Source organism: Botrytis cinerea, chromosome 7 (assembly GCF_000143535.2).
Source record: "Botrytis cinerea B05.10 chromosome 7, complete sequence".
Classification (NCBI taxonomy): domain Eukaryota; kingdom Fungi; phylum Ascomycota; class Leotiomycetes; order Helotiales; family Sclerotiniaceae; genus Botrytis; species Botrytis cinerea.
In genome coordinates, this window is record NC_037316.1 from 636,295 (window position 1) to 654,887 (window position 18,593).

The 18,593-nt window shown below is 41.7% G+C and overlaps 2 protein-coding genes across 2 annotated transcripts; both read right to left on the minus strand.

Annotated features, from left to right (window-relative positions):
• Positions 1-118: 118 nt before the first annotated feature.
• On the minus strand, positions 119-4,605 carry BCIN_07g01750 (hypothetical protein). The gene is made up of 5 exons (XM_001545697.2): positions 3,076-4,605; positions 2,453-2,962; positions 1,385-2,382; positions 959-1,329; positions 119-722 (listed from the first exon to the last, which is right to left on the minus strand). The coding sequence occupies exons 1-5, from the start codon at positions 4,421-4,423 to the stop codon at positions 338-340; spliced, it is 3,612 nt and encodes a 1,203-aa protein (XP_001545747.2). The 5' UTR covers positions 4,424-4,605; the 3' UTR covers positions 119-337.
• Positions 4,606-9,387: 4,782 nt separating this feature from the next.
• On the minus strand, positions 9,388-13,218 carry BCIN_07g01760 (hypothetical protein). The gene is made up of 2 exons (XM_001545694.2): positions 11,105-13,218; positions 9,388-11,049 (listed from the first exon to the last, which is right to left on the minus strand). The coding sequence occupies exons 1-2, from the start codon at positions 12,455-12,457 to the stop codon at positions 10,264-10,266; spliced, it is 2,139 nt and encodes a 712-aa protein (XP_001545744.2). The 5' UTR covers positions 12,458-13,218; the 3' UTR covers positions 9,388-10,263.
• Positions 13,219-18,593: the final 5,375 nt, after the last annotated feature.

The following is an 18,593-nucleotide window of genomic DNA, read 5'->3' on the forward strand; positions in this document are numbered from 1 at the left end:
GATCGTTGGACTGCAGTTCGGATTATTGGATACACTATCTAGCCTGTAGCCAAATTGTGTGTAAGTCACTCGCGATATTGGTATGATGTATCGAATATACTTATTTTTCGATTAGTTCTGAAGCTCCCACTCGCTAAAATTTACCACGAAATAAAAGGCTAACACGGTTTAATTAAGCAGAACCCATTGAAAAAGGGAACAAGACCGGAAAACGTCAGATAATTAGAAACACATCACGCTCCGCCACTCCATTCAGATGAATTCTGGTGCAATAACAACTTATCCTTGTCAAAGAAAACTGCTGTATCAAGTTCTTACGAACAATAAATCGCTAACCCTATCCCTGCCAACTATTTGGAAGAAGACCAGGTACTCTCTCCATTTCCCTCAAGCACACACCCGCAGCTAAATATCTGAAGCTCTTTAGAGGTTCTTCTCGAGCACCTCTTCTCTTTCTATCATCTAAAGAAACTGCAAAACAAGCAATGCTTCTCTCGAGAGCCTCCTCCGAATACTCATCATCGACCTTGATGATACAATTAATGATAAATACCGCGGTTTCGTCGTATTTCTCTTTCATGCTGATGCATAGCTCTCTTTGCTTTTTGCTCACAGATCCAACTTTTCCGAGAATGTTGCCGACAAATACCTCGCGCTCGCTGATGGGGCGAGTTGGATGCTCACTATACTGGTGCATTATATCTAGCATGTTGTTGTCGTAACTGTGTCTTTGTTAGTTGGAATGGTCATAGGAAAGAAAGGGGTAACGTGGAAATTTAGGATGCCCAACAGTAAAGACTGACGGACTGAATGTAAAGCTTTAATTTTCGGAGGTAATTTGAAACTCGACAGAAGTTCAAACACTCAAATCGTTTAAATACTCTAAACGAATCCAAAAATTAAAGCCTCTCATTGTCGGGCTACAGTCTGGACTATTTTAAAACTTGTGAGAACGTACATTTCCTGAATCTCTAGGGCATCTTTGCGCAAATGTTGCCATTGAATGCCCTGGGAACGAGACTTAACGAATTCCCACATGTGCTGTATGACATCAGGGCTATCGTTAGCTTGAACGTTCAGCTTTTGAATATCCTCGAAGACTTTTCGCTCATCAATTGCACGGTAAAGCTGCCCGCAAGCTTTTTTACTCTCATAGTACTTGATATTCGTGACTTCGTCCTCTTCGTCCATTACTTCAATTGGAATATACTTTTCCGCGAATCCCAGACGATCATCAGGCCGATGAGAGATTTTGACATGAGGGCCTGGTGCCATAAAATCTGGACGCCAGAGACTATGCCTGGGTACACTTGGGTCATTGAGTTTAGGCTAGAAGGTTCCAAAAGTTAGTAAAACACATAAATCTAATGTAAGAATATCATACCGGGATACCTGTTTTAGAATAATCAACTGCAGTAGAGCAAAGCTCCGCCAATTTAAGGCAATCGGAACACTCGGTTCCCATCACATCTTGGTCTGCATACACTTGATGTCTATTGGATATAACACCAAGTTGGTCCGTCTTCATGAAAGTCAAGAAAAAGTCTGCCATGTCTTCTTGTTTGACTGGGCGGCCGATGTCTAGAGGTAGCGATCTTGAGTAGTCCGCGGGCTTTACAGTCCTCTTCAATTTCATGTCTTCATCAAAAATAACATAGTAGAGATCCCCATCTAAGTCCCCACCCGATAACTGACTTGGTAGATCCCGAGCACCTTTTTGACTGAAACAAACGCAGTTGTAAAGTCTATTCAACGGAGAATCACTTGGAACATTCACGGCATTCGCCAATTGAATGTCTCCAGGATGGAGTGCAGGAGCACGAGTGATAACAACGTTCGATCCGACTAGAGTGGTGCGCTTTCCATCCTCAATCCAACAACAATAAATTTCGCCTTCCTCCAGAATTCCAGTTTCATCCATGATTCCATGTAGATGATAACCTCTCTCAACGGGTATTCTAGCCTTGTGCTTCAAAGTACGAAGCTCAATCAAGACTGTCATTTCGAGAATATCCCGTAAAAACAAATCATTTCTGAAGTCCAAATCTAAAGCAGAGCAGTGTTCAATAAGTTGTGGCAGAAGAACAACATCTCCGACTCTTTTACTTTGAAGAAATGTCGATGCATTGTATGCACTGGCTGTAATCTCTCTCAATCGTGAAACTTCCTTTGCTTGGAGCCTCATAAAGTATTCGGGCTCCACTCCTAAGTCTTCCAGGATTTTAATGAATTGTCGATTAAGATACATAGGGAGGGGCTTGTATGCACCGCCGCATATTTCAAGATCATTCGAAGTCGATCCTTCAAATTTAATCATAGATTCTCTGAGTCGTAATTGAACGCCTGGGAGACGGCTATCCAGAGAAATCATTCCTTTCGCGCCTGTTATGATTGGTAAGCTTGGTTCAAAAATGACAATTATATCACAGAATCAAATGATGTGCAGACTAACCTCGATAACGAATTTGAAAACAAGTCGGCTTCACAAGGTATTTGTCCGGTAGTCTATCCCATATCTTCTCCATCAATTTCTCCGACATGGTGCCCACTCCATCGCTGAAGACTCTGCCATTTCGTTCGATGTCAGCAACTGTTTCTACTGTGACAGTTTCATCAAGAGTGAGAGTGTTTGGTGTATCAGAGAATGCCTGTCCGATTCGTGCTGCACATTTGGCCGGAGAGCGAATATCTCCAAACCGGCCTAAGTCTTGAGTGATGTGCAGAGCATCATAATATATATCATTTTGCGTGAAAGGTGCCACAAACCAACAAGATTGTGTACGAAGAGAAGAATGTGATGATCCTAGATACTCATATTTCTGTTTTCCGATTGAAAAGCCATCTTGCAGAACCTTCCTGAAAACTCCGTCATAAATCTCGTCGTTAGAGGCATTTGATGCATATTGAAGTCTATCGCCATCTTCATCGCAGAAGGTCACACGTACAAAGTTACTATGGTTGCCTAGTGATAGAAAATCAGTCATCAGCACGCTAAAATAGTCTTTTTGGATTCGAAAAAGGGGATCCAAATCAAATGGGAGAGAAAAGATAGGTGAGAAGCATAATGAGGCGCACCAGCATATTTACGGAGTATGCGATTATTACTCTCAGGCTCAGGGCCATCTAGATAAAACCCGGCAGGAGTAATGGTAACCCGATGAATCAAAGCAGTATTCTGAGAGGCTGTGCCTCCAAATCCTTCGGCGTACAGAGCCTCTCGAGTCGAAGCCTTCTCAACTTCCAAAAGCAGTTCAATGATGGCGTTTTTGTCGAAATCTTCCGCTTTGACATTAGGTCCAGGGTACGGGATCTGCAAAACCAGCCTCCTCATCGCCGTGACGCAAATTGGAAGAGTAGTTCTTTCAAAAATTGATGTGAAGGTCGGTAGAAGATCGATTATTTGACGAGGAGAAAGGTATCCGTTTTGGGCTAGCTTTTGGATTTGAAATGTCAATGGGAATGGTAGTTCGTTATTGAAACTCTCTAAAGCTTCATAAAGTTTTCTGAGTCCGATAATATGAGATTCTCTAGGACTAATGATTGAAGCAGAATGATGAATCATTGGAGGAATCCCACGAGCATTCTTCAATGACTCTATTTTTTGCTCGATATCCGATGAGAATCCGTTTACATTTTTGAATGTACAGCGATACACAAGAGAGCTACCCGCAATCTCCTTGTGCCTCTCGTCAAAACCAGCGACTCGAGATCTTCTTGGCTGAGGCCTGCTGCCGTTTCTGAGGTTCGCATTGCTCAACATGTAAGTTATTTGCAATAGGAGATCTTCTTGGGGGGGAGATCTGAAAAAGTGAGGAGATTGGTGAAGTGTCGCAGTAATTCCTGGGTAATGGCCGTCATCGGTGGTGAGAAGTTCTATTGTATCATACCGAATTACCATCCTTAATCCGTTGCCCAGAATCAATATCATTGCTCTCTCCTTGAAATGAGCGATGATGTTACTTTGCCATATCAACTCCGGCATGAAGACCAAAGTCTCTCCAACATAATTCCAGTTGCCACACATGATTGAAGAGCATTCAAACGAAGTGTTAGCAATTGGTGGGCCATGCTTAAGATAAGATGTCTCGACACGGTCTATCTCTTCTTTCTCCAAGCACCGGAGCAAGTAAGGATTAGCAACCTGATTGCTCTTCTCACAATAAATCGGCGTACTGTGGTAAATAAGCTTTGGCTGACTAGCTCTTGGATTTCGTTGTCTATTGTTTGGTCTTCGTTCCCCGAACTTGCGCAGAAACTTTTCCCCATCTGTAGCCGTCCGAAAGGTGATTTTCGCAAAGTTGTTGCCTCGCGCAGTATGACAATGAAATGCACGAATTGCGAGACTATTGACCCTCGGTCTGAGAAAATTCCGAAAATCGTGCTCTCCAGTCTGAACTGGCACGTTTCTCACGAACACCTCCATCGCGCCTTGATAAATGTCACCACCGTAGAGATGGAAACAATTATCGAGTCAAGAGAATGTCAGACGACTGGCGAGATAATTTAGAGACAAGAAACTATCAAATATCGGAGAAATATGGTAGACTTTGGATAAGATAGAATAGAGAGACTCGGTATTTCTATGGTGGATAGTATAAGAAGGTCAAGGTAAAGGTAAAGATAGGTAAGGCTCAGTGAGCTGCAGGTAACCGCCGTTGACTGGGTGCGGGCAATTCACTGGTTGGTCGATTGGAAAATAGCAAGGGTGCGTAACTACTAAGCGGCAGCTACATCCGCTTATCGGCAGGCGGGGTAAATCATTCTTGCCCATGTTGTACATTTTCCATTTCTTACCTTTCTGAATTCCTCATCTCGTGACTGAAGTTTCATCATTTTCAATTCCGTCGACATGCTCTATCAGATTCTCCGTGCGAGATTTCGAGATAATCGAAGATCAACAATACACGATCGCCAGGGACACCTTGATGAAATATTCACTCTCGGACATACCCGTGACTTGAGACCTTGCTTTCAGAACTTGGGAGCATTTGAAAATTCAGAGTCTGGCGTGCTAAAGTGATAGCCAGAATACAAGCCGACGGTGTATAAATTGAAGCTGTTGGTAGTACCAATTTTCAGCTTCAACACTGGCAGAAAGCTCATGGAGGCTACCATGACATACATTCTGACCAGCTAAATATACTGATGGCCATGCACTCGAGATCAAAAAACATTCAGACAGCAAGTATCGATACAGAGCTCAAGAGATTATCGTTTCATGGCCAACAATTATCGATACAGAGCTCAAGAGACTATCGCTTGATGGTCTATAGCAATCACTAGAATACCACAAGCAGATTGGCTCCGCACGCAGTCGAGAGAAATGCAGAATTTGTAAGAAAGAGCGTTTTTCCACCTCTCCATTTCCAACTTTTACTTCGACGTAGCGAGATACGACGATTGATTTGGCAACCAGAGATCGAGACCAACACGCTTTGCAGCTGTATTGCCAGAGCCGCGAGGCACATCTATATGCGTCTCCAATTCTCGAGTACAGTCCGAGTGCAAGCTTTTACAATTAGGCACGATCAGTTCCAATCACTTCTGCATCCGCTTCCTCGGTCCATAGACTTCCTTTTGAAACCGAAGAATATCCAGCCCAGGAATCGTATAAAAGCTCTACCTAAAGCTCCGATCGCACTATCATCTGTTCTGATCCATTCGAAACGTTCCGTTTCCCCACTCCCGCGATATAGCCGAGTGAGCCGAGGTATTTTTGCCCCCACTTCTCTTTTAATACTGTCTGCCTTATAGTTGAAAGCGGCTACAGACCGGTCACTCCTGATCGAGGCAAAGTTCTTGACATCAGAAAATCTTGATGAAGAACAGGCAGAGAGTTTCATTTTCTGTGATATTATTAGAATCACAAATTAGATGTGCAACATTTCGCTTTCTCGTGGTCGAGGGAATGGTTTAGCATAGTGTGACATAGACAGGCAAGGGCTTTTTGGATGGTTCATTGGGTTTTGTGTGGCTTTGTGTGAGCTTTATTTAGAAGAGCGTGCAAGAAAGCTGTCTGAGTTGTTCCGAGACAAATCATGGGAGAGCAAGAACTTCTGGAACTTATCATAGTACTATTCAAGCGCACGGGCCGAAAAAAAACTTATTACTTCCTCTTGGATTTGGTGGGAAATTTTCAACTTCAACCCAAAGATATTCCGGATGAAGGGATTGAATACAATCTCTCTATATTGGAAAAGTATCATAACATATACATAGTGAGCCCAGTGTTTCAAACTTTCTAATCGTCGTTCTGAAAGAGAGATCTTTAGATCCTCATTAAAACCTTCAATACGTCATACGATTAGACACACACAAAGTCTATTCGAAAAAGGGTTTCTTCATCACGACTTGCACGTCTAACCACTCGCACAGAAAGCCATGTATACTTTATCTCGAACGCAAGTTCCCTTGATCTATATTCCGCATACTTCCTCCATCCTTCTTTACGATTGAGAATAGATTTTGTTGCACATCTGATATAGCTTTCTAATAATAATATGCCGATGAAATAAAACTATTACCATCTCTCGACCACCTCCACGACAAGCACCACAGGCCTCGATACAATCCCGATCCATCTTCCACCACGACTCCACTTCCTCCCCTTCCTCGTGTTCCTCCAACCTTTTGTTGCACGTCTATTATACCTACCTAATAATAATAAACCCCCCATCTCCAACCGTAATCTACATCCCCCTCCAATAAGCGTTTCCCACGAGCAACCATCCCCATCTCCGCCGTCCACTCTCATCCCCATCGCGATCTCCGACCTCCCAAACACCCAATGTTGCACATCTCATATACCCATCTAATAATAATAATAATACCGTCTTACTTTCCGTCTCTCCCAAGCGTCCGTCAGCTATACCAATCCCTATATCAAACATATTAATATTGCATCCGCACCTCAAACCTTCCACCTAGCACGCACTAGCCCATCGGAGAACTCCACTCTGCGGCTCAAAAAAATCCTCCTCCCCCCCCCCCCCAGCCACTTCCTAGCGCGGAATGGGCGCTGCGTAGGAGCGTGGGCTGGTCCGTGGAGAAACTCGGTAATTGCAGTGGGTCGTGCTGGGTTCTCAGACTACTATACTGTACTGTACAATCATATCTGGCGAGAGGGAAATGGGGAATAAATGAATCGATGAATCCAGGCAAATTCTTTTCGGCCGGAGAAAAGTAAATTGTGAATATTATTTTTTGGTTTTTATTTTTGGTTTCTTTGGATTTACAAATCCTGGGGAAGTAGAGATTTTCTTACTCGTGTGTGTTGATGTTCATCTCGCTTCGTGGATATCTATCTAATCGAGTGTATTCTGTCTGTGGTTGTATGTACAGAGAACAAAATTTGCAATCTCGGGGGTGCTAGTTGCACGTTTCGATGATGATGAGATATTTTATGTCTTGGACTCTTGAGACACAAATGGAGAGTCGGTTTCTCGTCGCGCCTGACGTAACTATTATTGCATATCACGCTATTGTTGTTGTTGTTGTTGTTGTTGTTGTTGTTGTGTTTGTTCTTTCTCTTTCTCTAGTCGCGTGTATTTTTTTTCTGCCGTTTGATTCTCAAGTGTTGTCAAATATCCTACGCGATTCAATCCGCGTCCTAGAAAGTTCTTGGGAGGGAAGGGGGGGGGGGGGGGGGGGGGGGGGGCTGTGTAATTTGGGAATGGAAAATTTTGATCAACCTCACGATTGGGAGAAAGAAAAAAAAAAAAAGTCTCCTGTGGGCGTTTGATTCTGAATTTATTGATTCTGTCGAAGATCGACAGGAGAGGAAGACTCGTATCTTTTATATCCATGTGATGAAATGCGCGTTGAATATTCTAGAGGAGCGAAAATGGTCGAGATGGGCGATTTTGGTCAACCATGAACATGATTCATTGCACAAACAAGATCATTTGATATCAACCAAGTTCAATTCTATTGCAATGAGAGAAATGCACGCGAGGTACAAAGTTTGCATTCCACATCTATAAAACAGTTGTTCTTCAACCACACCTACCTACCTAGCATTTATCCACACTTCTTGCGAAAAGTTTCACCGATTGTATGTGTCCCCCTCCCAGACCATGGGTAATCTACACATTTCCAATTCTGGAATATCTCATTAAAAATCACTATTATTATTATTATTATCATTATTTTTATCATTATTATTACTAGGAAATAACCCAGCAATTTGGTAATTTCGCTGTCACGATTGAAGATCTCACTATCATCAAGATTGTCAACATAATTCCATAAACAACTTGTGAACATCAAGCCGTGTCAACTTTTCGCATAGTACAGAATCGTCACTTTTGAGCCGTTATGTATAAAGAATTTATTGTAGGGAAAAAAAAAAAAAAATGAAATTATATAGACTATAATCCCATCCACCACCACCCCTCCTCAATATCCTTCCTCCATTTATCTTTCGCCTCTCAACTTCAACGAATTAGGAAGGTATAGAATACAAATTTATCATCTCATCTCATCTCATCTCATCTCATCTCATCTCAAACTACACCATCGACAATCTTCGAAACCGTACTCTCGTCTCCTCCTTCTCGTTCCGATCAATAGCAAGTATAAAACCACACGCCAGGAAATCCGCCACGAACCCTAGAAAATCAAATGCCCTATCTTTGTGAATGTATGCCTGACCGACCAACTCACCTCAACTCCCATCTTCAAGTTCTCGAAATCTGTATCTGCGTTTTCAATATCCGCTATTGTCACTCCCACTCCCACTCCCACTCCCACTATCATCGCAGTCATTCCTTCACCACCGCCACCATCATCATCATCATCATCATAATCCCCATCATCATCACCATCAAACCCGCTACCTCCACAAAACTACAAACGATAATCTCCAATTTCCAATCTCCAATCTCCAACATCGCCAATTACCTAAACCTCTCAAGCCCTCAAACCTACTGTTCCGTCCCCCAAAAACCCAAGAATTCGCTAATTCACCCACCCTACTTACACACAATCTCCATCACCCATCCCAAATCCCAAATCCATCCCTCTCCTCTCCCTTCCATCCTCCATCCCCTATTCCATCCCATCCCACCCCATCCCATCTAATCAATTCTTTCAATCCACCCTCTTCACTTTCCAAACCTCTCCTACTCCATTACATCAGCAACAAATACTTAAGCCCCTATCCATTCTCTTATTACTCTCCATCTCTCAACCCTACCTAGATATATTAACCAACATTTTGATTCTTTCCAATTCTCGCCTCTCAACTCCCCCTCCCCCTTTCCCTTTCCCTTTCCCTTCCCCTTCCCCATTACTATTCTACCAAATCTCCATCCCTAAACCCACAAAATAATCACACATCACATAACCTCACAAGAACCCATAAAAACCCTCAGACCATTATAAAATTGTTTTTTTTCCCTATTCTTATTCTTATTCTTATTCTTATCCCTACCTGTTTACTAAATATCTCCCTTTCTCAAATCAAGCCCAAGCCTATCTTCCCCTTCATTCACCACATATTCATATATGAATATCTAGTCTCAAAACTAGATTAATCAAATAATGAATATCAGACGTGGCAATAATTCTCCTTCCGCAGTTTCCTCATCAACAATCCCAAAATACTACCGCTCAATAATAGCAAAATGAATCCTAATCAATCAAACCATTCAAATGGTAGGATGATATAAAAAAAACCATCGAATCGATTCAAAGCACAGCTCTTTCTTGGCTCAATGTCTCATGCCGACCAATTGAAGTTTATCACCAATCCATCTCGCTTCCTATTCTTTCCTTCCCCTTGATCAATCTTTCTATCAATGACTAGCATTAAACCCTGAAAGTCTCAACTCACACCCAACATAATATGTTTCCGAGAATAGAAAGGTATCTCAAAAGTAAAAAGGTCCGTCGTAGAAAAGAAGAATGTTCATAGATACACATTACTGTTATTAGCCCATGTAATAAGTGTATTAAAATTGGTTCTGAACTCCTTCGAAAGAACAACGTCAAAAAAAGAAAGAAAAAAACACCATCCACAAAAAATTGCAAACTTGGTGCAAAAGAAATGAAGAAAGAAGATATTGAATTTTGCTAAACGATTTGATGAAAATGCGCCAATAAAAACTTGTGTACATTCGTCGTTCTGTTCATGTCGAATTTTATCTGATCAATTCGATTCCCAATTGCGCCGTTGTAGGACCCTATCTTTATACTTGAAGGAAGTCTATACTGGGATATAGATAATCTATTCGACCCATATTCGTTTGATAGGTATGTAAATTACATGGCTTGACCTGGAACAGGCTTTCTCTCCACTGGACTTCTGATATTTGGAACAGATGGTGGAGATGAAGGAGATGAAGTACTAATTGTTGGCACGGAAGTATTCAATGTAGGACTTGGTTGTCTAGATATAGGATCGGTATCCGAATCACTTCGAGCACGTCCTTCACTTGGTTGAGTCACTTCATGATTTGGCGGAGTGATTGGTCGTTGTTCGGTCACCTGAGCCGGTGGAGAGGCTGGTGTTTGTTCAGTTGCCTGACCTTGTGGAGTCATTGGTCTTGGAGCAGATGAACCTTGAGGTGTCATTGGTCTCTGTTGATTTGGGTGATTTGGAGGAACCATTGGGCGTTGACCTTGTGGTGTCATGGGTCGGTTACCAGCTGGGGACATAGATCTTGGAGGACCTTGCATCATACCAGGGCCACGAGGAGGTCCTTGTCCGTTTGGACCCATTGGTCTTGGTGGTCCAGCTGGTGACATAGATCTTGGGGGACCTTGCATCATACCAGGACCACGAGGAGGTCCTTGTCCATTTGGCCCCATGGGTCTTGGAGGTCCATTGGGAGGTCCATTTGGTCTCATTGGAGATGATGGATAAGGTGGACCATCCTTGTTTGGAACACGAGGAGGGCCTTGTCCGTTTGGACCCATTGGTCTTGGTGGTCCAGCTGGTGGTCCCTGAGGACCAGGTTGTTGAGGACGTGGTTTGACAGGACGAGTAGAGAGACAAGTTCGAGGAACAACACCTTGTTTAGAACGATCGAGACGAATGCAAAGAGCCTGTGTTCAATTAGGATGCGCGATTCAGAGACAAAAAACAATAGAAACAACTTACCCATCCATCATCATACTCATGCAAAATTCTAATCAATTGACCAGCTTTCAATTCAAGTTCATCATCCATGGAAGGAACGAAATCAAGTTGAACTCGGTGAACAGTAGTATTAGGAGGACCTCCAGCTGCAGCAATAGCCATGCCAGTTACAGATTGAGCTTGAGTGGCACCTGATGCAGTACTGAATTCAGAACCAGAAGGACTTGGTGGGCTCAAAACTGTGTTAGTCTTAGTAGTGAAATCCATCTTGAGACCATTGCCGGCTTTAGAAGCACTGCGAGCTAAACCAACTGGTTTAACAGGAGCTGGAGCTTGGGCATTGGAACCAGATGCAGCAGCAGCAACAACGGCAGAAGCAGCAATTACTTCACCTCCATCATTGAAACCTTCTATAATAGGTGGGCCGTTGGTATTAGGGGTATCAATAGATTCAGCGTGGTTACCAAATGGATTGTCTCTGTTCTGGTCTTGAGGTTGCTGCGAGTGATAGCTAGGCGCACTTGATACTGGTGTTAACATACCACCCATTTGAGGAGATGCTTGACTGGCTCCATTTTTCTCGTTAAAAGGCTGGAATTGTGTAACAGGGCGGAGAGATAGACGATGAGCGGCTGCTGCTGCGGCTGCTCCTCCTCGGTTGGAACGTTGACTTGCTTGGCGTTGAATTTCTGCACGTGTAGCTTCTGCGCGTCGAGCTGATGAAGCAACCATGGCAGACTTCTCATCATCAAGACGTTCCGCCTTGGCCGCTTGCTTCTTCTTTTTAAAGAAGAACAAGAGAAGAGCCAGTCCAACTCCAAGTAGTAATAAAATTCCAACGACCAATCCTGCTTTACCACCAGCACTCATACCGGAACTCGATGAATCTGCTGCAGCCGTGGAGGAAGCATTGGCAGAGGAAGCAGTTGTCGAAGAGGCGACTGCCGTACTTGTTGGCACATTATCAGTGGCTGCGAGAAGAGCAACTGAACTTCCTACAGAAGTTGTCGCGACGAGGGAACTGGGAAGGTCGGAAGAACTGGAAGAGCTGGAAGCGGAAGTTTTCAAGGTGGAGGCAGCCGTTGTTGAGTGACTTTCACTTGAAGAGGTAGCAGTTGTCTTGGCGGCTGTAGTTTTAGTTGAGGAGTGTGTCTCTTCAGCCGATGTTGTTTCATCTTCTTGTCCGACCGTTGAGTAACCTGCAATCGATCCGCTAAAGGTTGGTGCAGCTGTTACATAAACCACTGATACAATTGTTTGTAAAGCTGGTTCTGGATCTGGCTGCCTGACCTCAATGGGTGCTGCAATGATATCTTCCTGATTTAATTCGGCGCGCTTCGCATGACGTGCATGTTGATGAGAACGGCCCTTCATCTTGACGAATTGAGAATTTGTGGACTGAGTATGGATGGATTGGATTGGGTGGTGGATGGACGTCAATTAGTATTTCGAGACAAGAGTATTCTTTCACTCCGATGGACTATCGTGTTGATCGTGTCGGATATTGGTATGACTATTGCAATAATCAACTCGGTATTTATCTACGGACGGTATGTGAATTGGGATCGAAAAGAAGGTAATGGGAGTCAATCGCGTTTGAAGGTTGGTGAAAAGAATGTAATTCAATTGTTGATTTCCCGTCGCAGAGAATGGCTGTGTTGTGGATAATTATTAAACCAAGCCAATGATTTATGGGAATTATCGAGCGTGTCGACCGTCTGGTCTTAATTGATCCTCGTCGATAAAGGAAGGACGACGAGATAGAGTTAATCTGGACTCTCAAAGATTGGGGGTGGGAAGGAAAAAGCAACGACCGACGGAGGTGAATGGGAAAAGAGAGGGAGGAAGAGAAAGGAAAGGGTCAGAGGGAAAGAGAGAGAGGTAAAAAGAAAGAGTGGAGTGGTGGTGGTGGTGGTGGTGGTGGGTGAGGGTGGTATGCGTATGGGATGGGATGGGATGGTATGCGTGCGTGTGGTATGCAGGTGGTATGTGATGTGGTACAAGCGCAAGATAATAATAATTACAATAATAATAATAAGAATAATAATAAGAATAAGAATAAATCGCACCCAGGGAAAAAAAGGGTTCATCTCTTCTTTTTCGCTGGTGGTAGTGCTGGTGCTGGTGCTGGTGCCTTTTTGAGCGGATTGCGGAGAAATGGTTGAAATTCCACACAAGCGTCACGAGCTAACATACGCTAGTGTCTATTGCGGTAAGGTTGATCCGAATTCATTTAATCCCTTGATCGAGTTATTTCCTCTTGCGGGAAGGTCGATTCGGGACAATTACAGAAGTTCTTGAGAGATTTCTCAATCTTGCCTGTCTCTGGCTCCGTCCAAGAATGATCCAAGAAGCCAGGGCATCAGATTATACTTTAATCCGAATATAGATAAGCGTCAGGCACCCGACACGGACCTATCCGACACATGACGAGACATGATTGGAGAATGGCGAGAAAATAAAATTAAGATTCTGGATGATTGGCAAGGGTGTTTCAACATGAACCTATCACTTGTCTGCATTGAGACTAGGGATGCTGAAAAGGGTTAGCGTCTCCATCTTCCCCCCCTTGCATGCTGGTAATGTGCCATGCATAATCAGGAACAGGAACAAGAATAGATGGGAAATTGGAAAGTGATTCGTTTGTTGGATGATGAATCATGAATGGTGAGTGGATTGGATTGGTGATGAGTGAATTGAGTGAATTGAGTGAATCAAAAGTTTAAAAACAAAGGGACTGAGAGAGAGAAGACAGAGTGAAGAAACCCGTGACCTATAGAATCTCTTCCTCCTATAATCAGTAAATAGTATGATATCATTCTTCAACACTCATCTATACCTACCTTCCATCCATCCATTCATCATTAATACACTCATGACATGACATAACATAACATAACACAACTTCATAGATATCACCAATCTTCAACCTTATCAAATCATCTCAAACGGCACGCCACGTATTCCGTTAATTTACATAAGCGCTTCGGTACCATGTTGAATTCCCTACTCCCCGGCCCTCTCTGGACATTTCTATCGGCCTTGGCTTCTTGGTGCAACGAATATCCTCATTATCTATCTAGGCACGTGCTACGTAGATCTCTGGGAGCACACCTGGGTAATTCATCTTCACACATTTCCATTTCGAATATATTAAAGCCGTTGAATTCCAAGTGGGTATGATTAACTGTACATATATACACACGCACGCACATACATACTATAAAAACAAGTATCATACAACAATTCCAACATCCGAATTGCATTAATATATATCAGCAGCCCATATCATATTCAGATAATACGAAGTATACGGTACGACTCAGGAGTATAGCAAGTAGGTTATATTATATTATGACACTTTTACTCTCATCTCATGGGGAAAACCCCGTCTCCTTTCACATTTCTCTTTGCTATACGATTACATTTTATCTACATTTTATCTACCTTGCCTATCTACCTACCTACCTACCTACCTATCTAACCCAACCCAATCCATAATCATTACACATAATCACATAATCACATAATTACACACACACCTCCACCACCACCACCCTCATCGTCGCCTCACAAACCAAACCCCCAACCCCAACCCCAACTCCAACTCACAGACATAGGTACACGATAAGATCTACGCATCCGACGATCCCCCAAGTAAAATACACTAAGAAGAAACTAAAATTTTCTCCCTTTTCCTTTCCCGTACAATTTCCACTTTCGATTTAGGTCTTTCGTCTTTCTGCCCCATAATACTGTTATATCCTTTGTACTTTTCGTTCATATATATATATATACAAATGCACATACAATTGCATAGAACATCGTTCCTCTTATTCCCAATTCCCAATTTCCAATCCCTGAATCTAAAAGCCATCTATCCATCCATCCATCCATCCCCTCCTCTTCCCTCCCATCAACCTACCCTGCAACAACCTCTACCCACTCTAGCATCTACAAACCACACAGCCACCAAACCCAGTACACACAAACACCCACACGGGCGGGAACACACACACACACACACACACACACAACACACGGAAACACAAAACAAAAACTCGTCATAACCACGCAGATCCTCATAACCATAATTCCCCTTCTCCCTCTCTCTCTCTCTTTCCCCCCCCCCCCCCCAAACCCCACTCTAAATTTTCCAAAATAAAATAAAATAAAAATAAAATTACACAAACCGCGATCGACATAGAGACCTTGCATCCATCCACGTATTCGCTAGCTCAATTTCTTTCCATCACCTATCTATCTATCGCTTCGCCCGAGTATGTGCGTATACGTATGTACGTATGTATGCATAGAGCACGTGCCCAGAAAGGAAGCTACTGGCTGATAAGTTATATTTTTTTGTACAGACAGAGGAGTAATGATAGAATAATTCCCGACGGTTCCGGGAATTATAGTGGGGGGGGGAGAAAGGGTGTGTTGATGGAGATTGTAGGATATGTTTTTCGGAGCAAGTCACCATTGGGATTTGCGTTTTTGGGGGGGGGGGGGGGGGGGGGGGGGGGAAATATATAACCCAAGGTAGATGTGTATTTAGTGAATGACTCTCCTCTCCTCTCCTCTCTTCGCTCTAGTGATTAAGAAACTCAAACTCAAGATTGCTCTATATCTCTCTTCATCTTGAAATAAAAATAAAAATCCTATGATTGTGCTCTATTATATATCACGTGATATCTCTCATCTCGAATGATAGATTTATAGATATGTAGATATGTAGATATGTAGATATAATACGTAGATAGATCTATATTTAGTTATTTAATTATCTACATTTACATCTAGTCTAGTCTAGTCTAGTCCAATAGTAATATACTTTTTTCCTTTCTTTTTTCTTTCTTTTTTTTTCTTGAAATTCATTCACTCTATTGAACTATTTCTATTTCTATTTCTATTTCTAGTTTTCTCTCTCTCTCTTTCTTTTAGAGATGTATAACAATTTAGGTTATTAATATATCTCGGAAATGAAATAAAACAAAAAAGAAATTATAGTTCATATATCAAATGTTCGAATCGAGTTGACTTATTACTGATTAATAAACCTATTTCCAAGTTCGTTTTTCGTTTGTGAAAGTGGAATGATTTTATATTAGAGTATAGGAGATATAAGAGATATAGCGAGATGAATAGATAGATGAATAGTGATAGTGAGAGAGGATATATATATATGCTTTTTTTTTTTTTGCTTTTTTGTAACGAAATGAATGAATAATATAATAAGAATTTGAGATTTGAGATTCGATGAATATAGTAGGGGTTGAGGATACAAAGAGGTATGATTTTGATTTATATATATACTATAATTATTATATAATGAGATATATCTTATCAGTCTGAGATAATTTTTGACTCACCTCTTACTTCTGTTACTCTCGCATCCTGATTATTCATCTTCTGCAAAATTGTTTCTGGATGAGTTCTGAACGGTTTCTATTTCTTCGCTTGCGGAATGGATGGATGGATGGATGGATATATCTTTGGCGTCTTTAGAAAGTTTTGTATGTTCCTTCTCTAATATATAACTTAATAAATGTATATATATCTACGAAGTAGAAGCGATGTGAATAACATAGCAGGAGCGGTATTGGCGTTTTCTAGACGACATCGTAATCTCGTATTATTGATAATCAAGCTTCTTTTATCAATAGGAAAAGTGTTGAATAGATTAATTGAAGATTGGCAAGTATGATAATTAGCATTGTGTTTATGATTGTTGTTATGATTTCTTTACATGAGGTCATAGTTTGTAGTAGAGCTAGGTAAGTGGGTAGAAGAGGTCTTTAATTTGAGCTCTTTCATTTTTGAGATAATTTAGTCCGCCGAGTGCGAGTAACAACTTCAAAATCATACATCTACGTAGTTATTAGTTCCCACGCCTTCGCATCTATCTCTAGAAATATGTTTTGAAGACGAAGTAATGAGATGGGGTTGCTAATAGATAGTTGGCTTGGGTTGATTGTGTATCACTTATACTAGCTATGACGACATGTCATTTTCTGTAATCCGTTTAGCTTATTAGGCGAAGCTCAATGCTGTTCGTTATATTTCAATTCATTTCAACGGTATGCTGAGGATTTACTGGAGCAAAAATAAGGTCAAGTGATAGTTTACTTATCTATAACGCTTTCGTGGTATATAATAAGTCTATTATTGCGAAGATCCTGTAGACACGTAGCTTTTGTATACTTTACTAGTAGCTGACCATTTATTCTCTAGGAGATTTGCGATCGAACACTGCTAACAGTCTTACTCCACAACGAGAAAGAACATCATTCCAATGGAAATGGAACTTGAGGAAATGTAAATCATATCTCGAAATATATCAATATCCCAACATTTCATAGTACGTTCGTTCCCACGAAACAATGTCCGCTTAAACACTACCCTCCCCCTCCAACCCTCCAACCCTCCAGCCCCACAACTTCCTCTACGCCATGCAAGATCTAGAGTATCGTACCCAAAATCTTCAATTTTGAAGACTTGGATAATCACGATTTGAAAATCGGAGATTTTCCGGAAGAAACTCGATATTTCTTGATATAGTTCGCAAGGTTCGCGATAAAGAGGGAAAAAAGAATGGGGACCTATTACCTGTCGGAATGCATACTAGGATGTGAGATTGAGAATACGAAGGAGAAGTCATAGAGGGAAGATGAAGATGCAGAAGTGAGGAGGGAAACAGCAGGGGAAAAGAGGAGGAGAGGATGGAAATAGAGCGTGGTTGGTGTCAAGATGAGTAGAAGGGTAGGAGATCTCGGAGAGCAACAGGAAAACACAAATAGAGAGAATGGGAAGTAGAGTTCGGAGGCGTAGGTATAGATACAAATAAGAAATGATATAGACAGTAAATCATCAACTAAGCCAGAATCACATAAACACAAACACAAACACATCACTTAACCTGCAACCAACCAGAAAACCCAAATCCAGTTCTCGCAAGAGAGAGATAATTTTTGACACGAGAGTTACACAGAAAATTAAGGGATATATCCATCCCCGTGAGGCAAAAGCCCGGTATCAAAGGAACAGATTGATAACTACCGTGCTATCTATGATCTCAATGAGATTTTCCTTTTGCATTTCCTGTTTTGATTTTTAATATCGATCTTAGATTCAGACATCTTCTTATAAGTTACTGTTGAGATAACATTCAAACCCAGAATCAGAGCCAGAATAATAACTCATAAAAATTTAAACCCCGGACGACGAATACAAACTGGAGTTGATTTCATTATTCAATATATGACGCAGCATTGAGTACAACTAAGAGATAAATTAAGATGTTGAAAGAGTGAGAAAATGAATTCCGAGTACGCGATTGGGATTTAGTATTAGAAGTATATATGGTCTAACAAACAAGCAAACAATTTATGTTTGATTGGATTTTCTACCTTGACAAATACTAGAAATGTGCGAGCATCTATGTTCGTGGACAGGAAGGAAACGAGATGAAAAGAGAATAATGGAATGCCAGTTCACGTAAAGATAAGAT